We start from the raw sequence: 11,341 nt of genomic DNA on the forward strand, positions 1-11,341 counted from the left end.
AGCAATCAACCAAAAAAGGTTCTATCCTAAAATTATTACTTGTGTATATGTGTGAGTTTATGTATTTCATGTACATACATACACACATACTCATACACATCCATCTATACTGTGTTAAAAGGGTGTGCATATATACATATATGTTATCATTTTTACCTCTGTGATAGCCTTTTTAACTGCACTCCAGTGTGAGTCTGTCCTGAAAGAAATATGAAAGTATAAAGATGACAAAAATAATCCAAACTCTCAAATTAATTTTCTGCATAAATACAGAGATGGGGCAACTGGCATTCAATATGCAGGTCAGCTGCTGAAATTATGAACTTCCCTTAGGGAACTTCCCTTAGTCTGTAGTCTGATCAACCAGCAAATGAGATTAAGTTCTTTATATACTTTCATTTCATGGCAGCCTTAAAGTATAATCTGATGCATGTTGACTCAGATGTAAGTTTCATTGGGTTTAACAAAAGTGATTCTGTGGTAAATGTACCATTAGTTGTCCATGCCCAAATTTCACTAACACGGGTATTTATATTTTTGTTGTTGTTATTTGCCATTGACTTCAATTTTGGCAACCCTATGATTAAGAGATCTTCAAGAAGCATCAACACTTGCATATAGAGTAACTGGGCACAGAGGGAACCCCAAGAGGCATGTTTGCAATCCTGTTTTCACCTCCATTTCCTAGATCTATGTAACTTAAGATGTTTTTGCTTCCTGCATAAAAGCATGTAGAGGTCACTTCCCCTTCTTCCCAAGAGTCTTTAGTGTTTCATTACCCCTTGTTTGAGAAGATGGCATCATGAAGCCTCTCACTTCACCTCAAGATCAGTATTAAGGACTTTTTAACCAAATTTATTTATTTATTTATTTGGGGTTCTTATACCCCGCCCTTCTCACCCCGGAGGGGGACTCAGGGCGGCTTACAAAAGCAAAGGCACAATTCGATGCCTGCATCATAAAACAGTCATACACAAAATACACAAAATTACATCAGAACACAGTTAACAAAAAATTCATACATTATTAACATAAAATCAATAAAATCAATAAAAACCAATACAAACCCAATTTCTCCTTTTATCTGGTCAGCATTCGCTAACTCATAGATTTAGTTTTACGTTCCACTTCATCAATCCTGCTGTTACTCGCCTGATGGTCTGATTTAATTGCCGGAGTGCCCAAAGGCCTGGTCCCATAACCACGTCTTCACCCTCCTCCTGAAAGCGAGGAGGGATGGTGCTGCCCTGATTTCCCCCGGGAGTGAGTTCCACAGGTGTTGGAGCCACCACTGAGAAAGCCCTGCTCCTTGTCCCCACCAACCTCACTTGTGAGAGTGGTGGGGTCGGGAGCAGAGCCTCCCCAGATGATCTCAGAGTTCGGGGTGGGACGTAGACGGAGATACGTTCGGACAGATACACTGGACCGGAACCGTACAGGGTTTTGTACGTCAAAACCAGCACCTTGAATTGTGCTCGGAACTGAATCAGCAGCCAGTGGAGCTGGCACAGCAGGGGGGTGGTATGCTCCCTGTATGTCGCTCCGGTGAGCAGTCTGGCTGCCGCTTGCTGGACTAGTTGAAGTTTCCGAACAGTCTTCAAGGGCAACCCCACGTAGAGCGCGTTGCAGTAGTCTATTCGGGATGTGACAAGAGCGTGGACCACCGTGGCAAGATCAGACTTCCCGAGGTATGGGCGCAACTGGTGCACAAGTTTTAATTGCGCAAAAGCTCTCCCGGCCACCGCTGAGACCTGGGGTTCCAGGCTCAGTGATGAGTCCAGGATCACTCCCAAGCTGCGGACCTGTGTCTTCAGGGGGAGTGTAACCCCGTCCAGCACAGGCTGTAACCCTATACCCTGTTCGGCCTTACGACTGACCAGTAGGACCTCTGTCTTGTCTGGATTCAATTTCAATTTGTTAGCTCTCATCCAGTCCGACACAGCAGCTAGACACCGATTCAAGGTCTGGACAGCCTCCTTGGTGACAGGTGAGAAGGAGTGACAGATCTGGACATCATCTGCGTAGAGATAACATCTCAGTCCGAAACTCCGAATGATCTCTCCCAGCGGCTTCATGTAGATGTTAAATAACATTGGGGACAGAATCGAACCCTGTGGGACTCCACACAACAACGGTTGTGGGGCCGAACAGGTGTCACCCAGTAACACCTTCTGGGACCGACCCTCAAGAAATGACTGGAGCCACTGCAAAGCAGTACCCCCGAGACCTATGTCTATGAGGCGTCCCAGAAGGATACCGTGATCGACGGTATCGAAGGCTGCTGAGAGGTCCAGCAGAACTAACAGGGACACATTCCCCCTGTCCAGTTCCCTGCGCAGATCATCTACCAAGGCGACCAAGGCTGTTTCCGTTCCATGTCCCGGTCTAAAGCCAGACTGTGCCGGATCAAGATAATCAGTGTCTACCAGAAATCCCTGGAGCTGTGCTGCCACCACACGTTCCAGGACTTTGCCCAAATAGGGGAGATTGGAAACTGGCCGATAGTTGTCTAATTGAGTGGGGTCCAGTGATGGTTTTTTCAACAGCGGTTTGATAATAGCTTGTTTTAAGCTCGCTGGAATCTTGCCCTCCTGTAGGGAGGCATTAACCACCACCTTCACCCACTCTGCCAAACCCCCTCTGGCTTCTTTTATCAGCCAGGATGGACAGGGGTCTAGGATGCATGTGGTGGGTCGCACCTCTCCAAGGATCCTGTCCACATCCTCAAGCTGAACCAATTGGGCAAATGAATCCAACAAAACCTGAGAAGCAGATGCTCTCGCCACATTCTCAGAGACTGCAGGTAAAGTGGTGTCAAAAACCGACCGAATCCGCACAATTTTATCTGCGAAGAATCGAGCAAACGCTTCACAGCGAGCTCCAGAGCTGTCCGGGATCTCGCTTTTCGGCGGGTTTAACAGACCCCTGACAACTCGAAAGAGCTCAGCTCGACGATTTTTCGCAGATGCAATGTTGGCAGCAAAAGATGTTTTTTGTGCTGCCGCTATTGCCACATCGTAGGACCTTAGAAAGGCATTCAGATGTGTTTGGGCAGATTTAGTCGGATTCCCGCGCCACACGCGCTCTAGCCACCTTTTCTTTCGCTTCATTGCTGCCAGCTCCTCAGTAAACCAAGAGGCCGGGTTAGCTCAGTTACTCGAAAGGGGGCGTTCCGGAGCGATTGTGTCAATTGCCCTAGTCATCTCGATGTTCCAATGAGAGACCAAGGCATCGACAGGGTCGCCACTCAAGGAGGTGGGAAATTCCCCAAGAGCCGTCAGGAAGCCATTTGGATCCATAAGCCTCCTGGGGCGGACCATTCTATTGGGTCCACCACCCCTGCAGAGGTTAGGAGGTACAGTGAGTCTAAACCTAATCAGGTAGTGATCGGTCCATGACAATGGAGCGATGGTCAGCTCCTCCGCCCCGACACTATCACCCCATCCCTGAGTGAAGACCAAATCCAGTGTGTGTCCGGCAGTATGGGTGGGACCAGATACTAATTGGGACAGGCCCATGGTTGTCATGGCGGCCATAAAGTCCTGAGCCGCTCCTGAAAGAGAGGTCTCGGCATGGACATTGAAATCTCCCAGGACCAGGAGCCGCTGGGAGCTCAACGCCATGTCCGAGACCACTCCTGCTAGCTCAGGTAGGGAGACTGTTGTGCAGCGGGGTGGTCGGTACACTAACAGAATCCCTATCCTGTCCCGGTCACCTAACCTGAAGCCGGCACACTCGAATGACGATGATTGTGGGATGGGGCACCTGATCAGGGGGATACACATCTTATAGACCACTGCCACTCCTCCTCCCCGCCCTCCGGGTCTTGGCTGGTGCTGCACGGAGTAACCTGGTGGGCAGAGTTGGGAGAGATTCACCCCTCCCCCCTCGTCCAACCAGGTCTCCGTTATGCATGCCAGGTCAGCTCGTTCCTCCTGAATTAGATCTCAAATGATGGAGGTTTTTCCATTTACCGACCTGGCATTAAACAGCACCACCCTTAGCCCAGAGGGGCCACCGTCCTGACATCTCAGCTGTATCTTGCCGGGAGGGTTTTTTGTAGTTGCCAATACCTTCCTATTGTTTTCTGGCCGAATCGTTTGTATGGTTGTAGAATAAGTAATCTAGTTAGGTAAATTTCCTTTGTCTGTGTATTTTATCCAAAATATGCTACCAGCAATAATAAAAGGGTTTTTAAAACTTCACCAGAGTATCCTGCATAGTTTATCTTCTTTTTTCCTACTGGAAGCTTGTATATAGCACTAGTGATGCTGCACTCTGCTATAGATACCAAATATTCCTACAGATCTCCAAGTCTGGCCACTAGCACTATGTCCTGATCCAGACCAACAATTCTATTTCCTCTGCAACCTCCACACTGTGTTCTCCCTCCTGCGCACAAGTGGTGGCTCCAGGCAGCAACCCCTCTATACTGTTGGAACACTGTTGAAAGTGTATACTTTTTGAAACAAAAAATTAAAAAAACCCACCCAGAATGATATGGTTTTAAGGATGTATATGTAAGGAGAGCCCATATTTATTTATTCTTTGATGTACCCCTCAAAGGGCTCCCTGGTGGTGCAGCAGGTTAAACCGCTGAGATGCTGAACTTGCTGACCAAAAGATTGGCAGTTTGATTCTGGAGAGTGGGGTGAGCTCCCACTGTTAGCTTAAGCTTCTACCAACCTAGCAGTTTGAAAACATGCAAATGTGAGTTGATCAATAGATACCATTCCGACAGGAAGGTAACGGCGCTCCATGCAGTCATGCTGGCCACATGACCTTGGAGGTATCTATGGACAACTCCAGCTCTTTGGCTTAGAAATGAAGATGGGCACCACCCCACAGGGTCGGACACGACTAGACTTAATGTCAGGGGAAACCTTTACCTTTACTTAGTACCACCCAAAATGAGTAGAGTTCCAAAAAAATTGATAAGCTCACAACAAAGTACAAGCTGGCAATGAACTTTAATGATAAGAATCCTTACCTTTTCATAATTGTGGCTCCTCCTGCTGTCTCATCTGTTACTTCTATATCTTCTTCCATTTCCTCTTCACTTTCTTCTTCAACTTCTTCTGTGACATTTACCTAAAAAGTAATCATACTACATTAATCATACTTTGTGACATTTTGGAGAAAGTTATTTTTCCTAGATTTTGGAACTTTTTCCTTAGACAAAATTGCTTTCATATTTTTCTTTTGCTACTTTTGCTTTTATTTTTAGTTCTGGGTCTCAGAAGAACCATTTAAAATGTTTACAACAGCCCTCCCCAACCTCGTTCCTATCATATATTCTGGAATACAACTCCCATTATGCCCATTATCCATTAGCCAATTGGCCATGCTGACTGGGGGTGCCAAGGAGAAGACTAAGATATACCTGCTGGAAAAGGCTGCTTGGGCAGAGGTCCAATGCATCTGCCCTATGATATGCCACTGGCATTTGTTTAGAGAATATTACTAAATTACAGCCTTACACTTTGCACCATCTTGTGAGCAATTTTTAGGAAAGATTAAAACTGTAGGAGTTTACCTCCAACAATAGGCAATCAACATATATTTAGTAAACAACTCCTTTAAGTGTGCTGATCTCCAGTATCTTGGCAACCATATTTCTTTGTGAGGTCAAGAGGAATTATTAAATTATGATCAATTATAAGTGTCCATTGCAAGATCCAGGCTTGTTCAGCATACCATGCAAACAACACACTCAATTGCTTTCATCTAGATTTCTGCAAACTCGCTGCTGCATGAATGTAGACAGAAATCAAAGAATAACAAGTTTTTAAAAGCGGAAACTAGACAAGATGAAAAGAGAAGGATACCAACCGTGAGATAGGTTTTAGGAACAAGTCCTCTCTCTCCTTTAGAATTCTGACCCAGCCACCAACCATCAGGTTTTTTCTCAAGTATGAGGAGAACTTCACCTTTCTTCAATATTGGAAAGAAAAAAGGTAAACAATTGAAAGGACATTACATTTTCCAAGTATTGAAGACACTTTTTTGCAATGTGTATATGTGCCTTTCAATCAACTGTCAAATTATGGTGACCTCGTGAGGGTTTTAAGTAAGGAACATTCAGGCCTCTTCCACACAGCTGTATAAAATCTACATTGAACAGGATTATATGACATTGTGGTCTCAGATAATCCAGTTGAAAGCAGATGTTGTGGTTTATCTGCCTTGAAGTCATAGGGAGGGGGGAGCAGGCTTGTTTTTTGCTGCCCTGGAGACTAGGACGCGGAACAATGGCTTCAAACTACAAGAAAGGAGATTCCACTTGAACATTAGGAAGGACTTCCTAACTGTGAGAGCTGTTCAGCTGTGGAACTCTTTGTGGTGGAGGCTCCTTCTTTGGAGGCTTTTAAACAGAAGCTAGATGGCCATCTGTCGGGGATTTTCCTGCTTCTTGGCAAGGGGTTGGACTGGATGGCCCACGGGGCCTCTTCCAACTCTATGATTCTATGAGTCTATGATATTCTGGGTTATATGGCTATATGGCTTTAGAGGTGGTTTTTAACAACTGCTGTAAGTGCGGGGGAAAGTAACAAAAGAACAAAAGAACAACCCTACTTAATGGTTTTCTTGGACTGATTTTACTGCTAAGTTAGCCATGTTTAAATATTTGAAAGGATGTTGATTGTCTATTATCACTTAGCAAAATGAGACTAGATTGAATTGAATGGCCCCTATAGTCTCTTTCAACTTTTATCAGCCCCTTCCACACAGCTGAATAAAATCTCATATTTTCTGTTTTTCTGCTTTGAACAGGAATATATGGTAGTGTAAACTCAGACAACCCAGTTCATAACAGATATTGTCGGATTTTCTGCCTTGATGTTCTGGGTGATATGGCTGTTTAGAAAGGTCCTGTGATTCTAACAATTCTACCAAAAACCCTATTACACAAGATGCACATCCACGTAAATAACAGTTCCTGCATGCTTCAGGAAGACATTAGGGCAGGCTCAGATAACTGAGTTCTGCAACATCTGTAGCAGCTGCACCATAGCAAATTTATGCTACAAAGTGCATCCACTTTCTAATCTAAAAATATAATGCTTTACTTGCTTTAAATGTAAGATCCCCTTCTTGCTGAGCTGCAAAATCACCAAGTGTGATAAAATTAACAGCTGAATCATCTCCGTGTTTGTCTTCATCACTGTCATCATCATCTTCCTCATCCTCACCCTCCTCTTCTTCTTCTTCATCATCTTGTGTACTTTCATCCTCATCATCACGATCATCATCACCAGCAGTACCATCTTCAATCTGTTCGTTCCCACGCTTGAGCTTTAAGTTGTCTCTCTGTTTCTCATCACTAAGAAAAAAGAAAGAAAAACATCACATTTATTTATTTGTTGCAGTCAATATCTTAGAAATCCTTTCTCTCCATGGTTCAGGGGAGATGGAACCAGGTGTTGCAATAATTTCCCTATTTCATATTTTGATTGTATTTATATATCTAAGCCACCCTATCTCTTAAATCAAATTTAAAATACTGTTGGAAACAAAAGATTAACATCACATCAGATTAACACCATGCTCAGAGTAGAGCAAACCTGTAATTGTCCACTTCTGGTTAATGAATTCAATAACCGTTTTAAGATTAAGCTCTACACATACTTCATTAGCAATAAACCTCAAATTCGGTGGGATCTACATCTGATTAAGTATTGTTAATATACTTACACATTGGAGCCTTTAATCACATTTTCACGACTAAGAATTAAAGCAAGTTTCTCCAGCTGCTGAGAAAGTTTAAGCAACTGTGTTTCTTCCTCTTCTTTTCTCTGATAATAATTTCCCACAGGTGCAGGCTCATCTGACTATGAGATAACAACACAACAAATTATTTAAAGCATCCCACGTGCATGAGATCTAAACTCAATTTGATACAGCATATGCTTGTACTATTACATTTCATGAAAAGTCATGCTAATTACATGTAAATAGATGATTTTCTATACTGAAAAATAACCCTACCCTTTCTATTTGAGATATGCTGAATAGTACTGGAAGAAGCAGCTGTCCTAGATAACTGCATACATTGACTTGAGGACATAAAGCAAGAGGATGATATATTAAACTTAATAAGATAAATGTTAATATTAGGATCCACTTAACAGATATTTCTTTTTAAACTTTCTCTTCAATTTTTTTGAATAAAAAAGAATCACTGCATCTAAAACACATACTTTCTTCAGACTTTGAAGAGCAAACGCATTTTCATCCACAGATCTCTTCAACTCCAAACATCTACAACAAAATCAAAGGTTACAAAATCAAAGGGGTACTTTGAATACAATTTTCCTGCTTCTTGGCAGGGGGTTGGACTGGATGGCTCATGAGGTCTCTTCCAACTCATGGATTCTATGATTCTATATTTTATATAAGCAGACACAAAGACAGTTCTCATAGCCAAAATGTTGCTTTGTCCTTAACTTTTACTAGACCAGCCGTACAATTTGCTACTTTGCAGAAATGCCACTACAGCTCTCTTGGCTAGGGGATAGCAGTGGAGCATTCTGACTGTTGGTTTATATGTGCACACATCAGTCCTTCCGGTTTATCATGTCTTTCTGCACATATGTTGTGACTGAGGCCCCTTCCACACAGCTGAAGAAAATCCCACATTTTCTGCTTTGAACTGGAATATACTGCAGTGTGGACTCAGACAACCCAGTTCAAAGCAGGTATTGTTGGATTTTCTGCCTTGATATTCTAAGTTATATGGCTGTGTGGAACAGCTCTGAGAAACCCCATAGCACTGTACTATGTTCCCTGACTGAGAAAACACAGTCAAACGTCCCAACTGCTCCCTCTTCTGGATAATCATAACACAGTTCTAGATTGCAGTTGGCCCACTTGGGAATTACCCATAATCTTTGTTGCCCAGGCCCTATCTACACTGCCACGTAAAATCCAGATTATCTGCTTTGAATTCAATGCCATACAAAAGAAAAATACATAAATAACCATCCCACCCAAAGGCCTCACAGATTCACATTTAAACCAAAAAAAAAAAAAAAACCTCAATAATAACACACAACATTTACAATTCCGTAATAATCCATCAATAAAATGGAAGAGTCATGAAATTAACTACTGCCAGCAACCAGAGTGAGTAATCCATATAAGATACCAAGCCTTCTCGGTTTTATATGCCTGAGCACATAAGGAAGTTTTAAGTTGTTTTTTAAAGGAAGTTAAAGAGGGAGCTGTTTCAACCTTTTTAGGAAGAGAGTTCCAAAGGCGGGAGTGATCACAGAGACGGTCCCCTCTCTTGTTCTCACCAGCTGTGCTTGAGATGGGGTGGGACTAAGAGCAGGGCCTCCTCCACTGATCAAAGAGCCTGGGCAGGCTTGTACAAGGAGATGTGATTTGTTAGATAGTCTGGGTCCGAACTGTTTAGGGCTTTAAGGTAATAACCAGCAGTTTGAATTTAGCCCAGAAGTAATCTGGCAACAAGTGTAGCGGCTGCAACATGGAAGTGGTTATTTCCCTGTTCGGAGCCCCAGTTAGTAATATGGCCTCAGATCTCTAAACCAGTTGCAGCTTCCGGTTTGTAATTTTTTAAATCTTAGTACACACTTTAACTGTTATATACTTGCCTATTATAGTATGTAACATGATTTTTGGCTCCAGGGTTATAAATGTCATTTCTCAATTGGTTGCATCACACAGACATGGGAAAGCTCTATTAAACTTGTATGGAAGATGTCCATGCTAATTTCCACAATTCTGTTTTCAAATGTTGGAATACTATGAAAGTACCAAGCACTCTTTGCTTTACAAATTTCAGACTTTGAAAGATAAAAGAACAGGTGTTTTTCCTCTTTACACCACATATAAAGTGACTTAACTCCCTAGAACAAACATTTAGGAATCCCTCTCTATACACACAGCCTTGGAGAATATCAAGACACATACAGCTTTGGAGAATATCAAGATTGGCATCCTCCCTCCTGGTTTTAAGAAATAAAGTAAAAACTTGGCCGTGGAACCAGGCATTTGGGGAATAGCACAACCACAGTGCAACATACATCCATGGAGTAAAAATAAATGAAGCAGCTTGGACTATGATTATGGGATTAGGTGCAATGTTTTAACAGTTTTTTAATCGTATTTATATACTTTACTTTGATTTTATAGTTCAATGTGTTGTGTATTTGAATGCTTTTATGTTTCAATGTGGCATTGAATAATTGCCAAAATAGGAAGCCGCTCTGAGTTCCCTCTGAGGTGAGAAAGAGTGGGGCAGAAATCTATATAAATAAAAATGTAATGTTCGTTTGTGGTATTAGCATAACTCAAAAACCACTGGATGAATTGACACCAAATTTGGACACAAGACACCTAGCAGGCCAAGTGACCATCACTCATAAAACATTGGAAAACACAGCAGAAGAGACTTAAAAAGCCAAAAAACAAAAAATAAATGACAATGTATGCGCAAATCCACATGCAAACACACATAAATACAAATATACAAATATACACACATATATACACACACAAAACAAATATACATAGACTGGGCTACAGCAACACGTAGAAAGGAATGGCTAGTACAGTAAATAAATTAATAAATACTGTTTATCAAAGGGTAGGATCACATTTTCGGCAAAACATATCAAACTTGAGAATTCAAAATACATGTCACCATTATCCCCAAAATATTTAGACCTATATTAAAGACAGCTTATGACAATAAACGTCGCTGTGAATAAATAAATACCTCTGGTACAGGCTTCTCCTTTTCTCTGAGTCTTGGGCTCCGGCTTCCTTGCTTTCTTGAAGCAAAGCATTGACCTAAAATATATAGTAAAATAGAGATGCATTCAGTCATGCAAAAATAGTTATGTGTATGTAAAACTTAACAAGAAAGAACTCCCAAAAGCATTGGGAGCTTGTTTAGAGCCATTACAGATTACTCAACTGAAGGTGTAGCATTTAGTACAGGCCTGGGCCAACTTGGGCCCTCCAGGTGTTTTGGACTTCAACTCCCACAATTCCTAACAGCCTACCGGCTGTTAGGAATTGTGGGAGTTGAAGTCCAAAACACCTGGAGGGCCCAAGTTGGCCCAGGCCTGTCTGTCTCTTGTGCTGTGAGAAGAGCCGCCATTGCACCCTTCCTCTTTCTCCTCTCCCATCCCGCGGGAAGTAACCCAGGTCCAAACCTGCTCCCGGAGCTCTCTGCCCCGGCACAGGGCGCTCTGCAGCGGGCCCGTCCGGCTCCGGCGACTGGCCATTCCGAGGAAGGCCTCCCTCTGCGAACTCCAGGGAGGAACTAGGCCGCCGCTGGTCGCCAAGGCAACGCATGCTGCGGCGCCCG

The 11,341-nt window shown here is 42.9% G+C and overlaps 1 protein-coding gene across 2 annotated transcripts in view; it reads right to left on the reverse strand.

Annotated features, from left to right (window-relative positions):
- The window catches only part of NPHP1 (nephrocystin 1), a 36,100-nt gene extending 24,759 nt beyond the window's left edge, over positions 1–11,341 (reverse strand). Inside the window, exons 1-8 of one of the 2 annotated variants that reach the window (XM_067463298.1) lie at positions 11,187–11,341; positions 10,745–10,818; positions 8,202–8,262; positions 7,696–7,832; positions 7,075–7,324; positions 5,833–5,934; positions 4,991–5,091; positions 157–199 (exon numbers count right to left, since the gene is read on the reverse strand). In XM_067463298.1, coding sequence (XP_067319399.1) covers positions 157–199; positions 4,991–5,091; positions 5,833–5,934; positions 7,075–7,324; positions 7,696–7,832; positions 8,202–8,262; positions 10,745–10,818; positions 11,187–11,258 — 840 coding nt within the window. In that variant the 5' untranslated portion in view covers positions 11,259–11,341. The remainder of the gene's footprint in view (positions 1–156; positions 200–4,990; positions 5,092–5,832; positions 5,935–7,074; positions 7,325–7,695; positions 7,833–8,201; positions 8,263–10,744; positions 10,819–11,186) is intronic. The other variant, XM_060754485.2, reaches the window with a different exon arrangement.

The sequence above is a fragment of the Anolis sagrei genome, chromosome 1 (assembly GCF_037176765.1).
Source record: "Anolis sagrei isolate rAnoSag1 chromosome 1, rAnoSag1.mat, whole genome shotgun sequence".
Taxonomy (NCBI): domain Eukaryota; kingdom Metazoa; phylum Chordata; class Lepidosauria; order Squamata; family Dactyloidae; genus Anolis; species Anolis sagrei.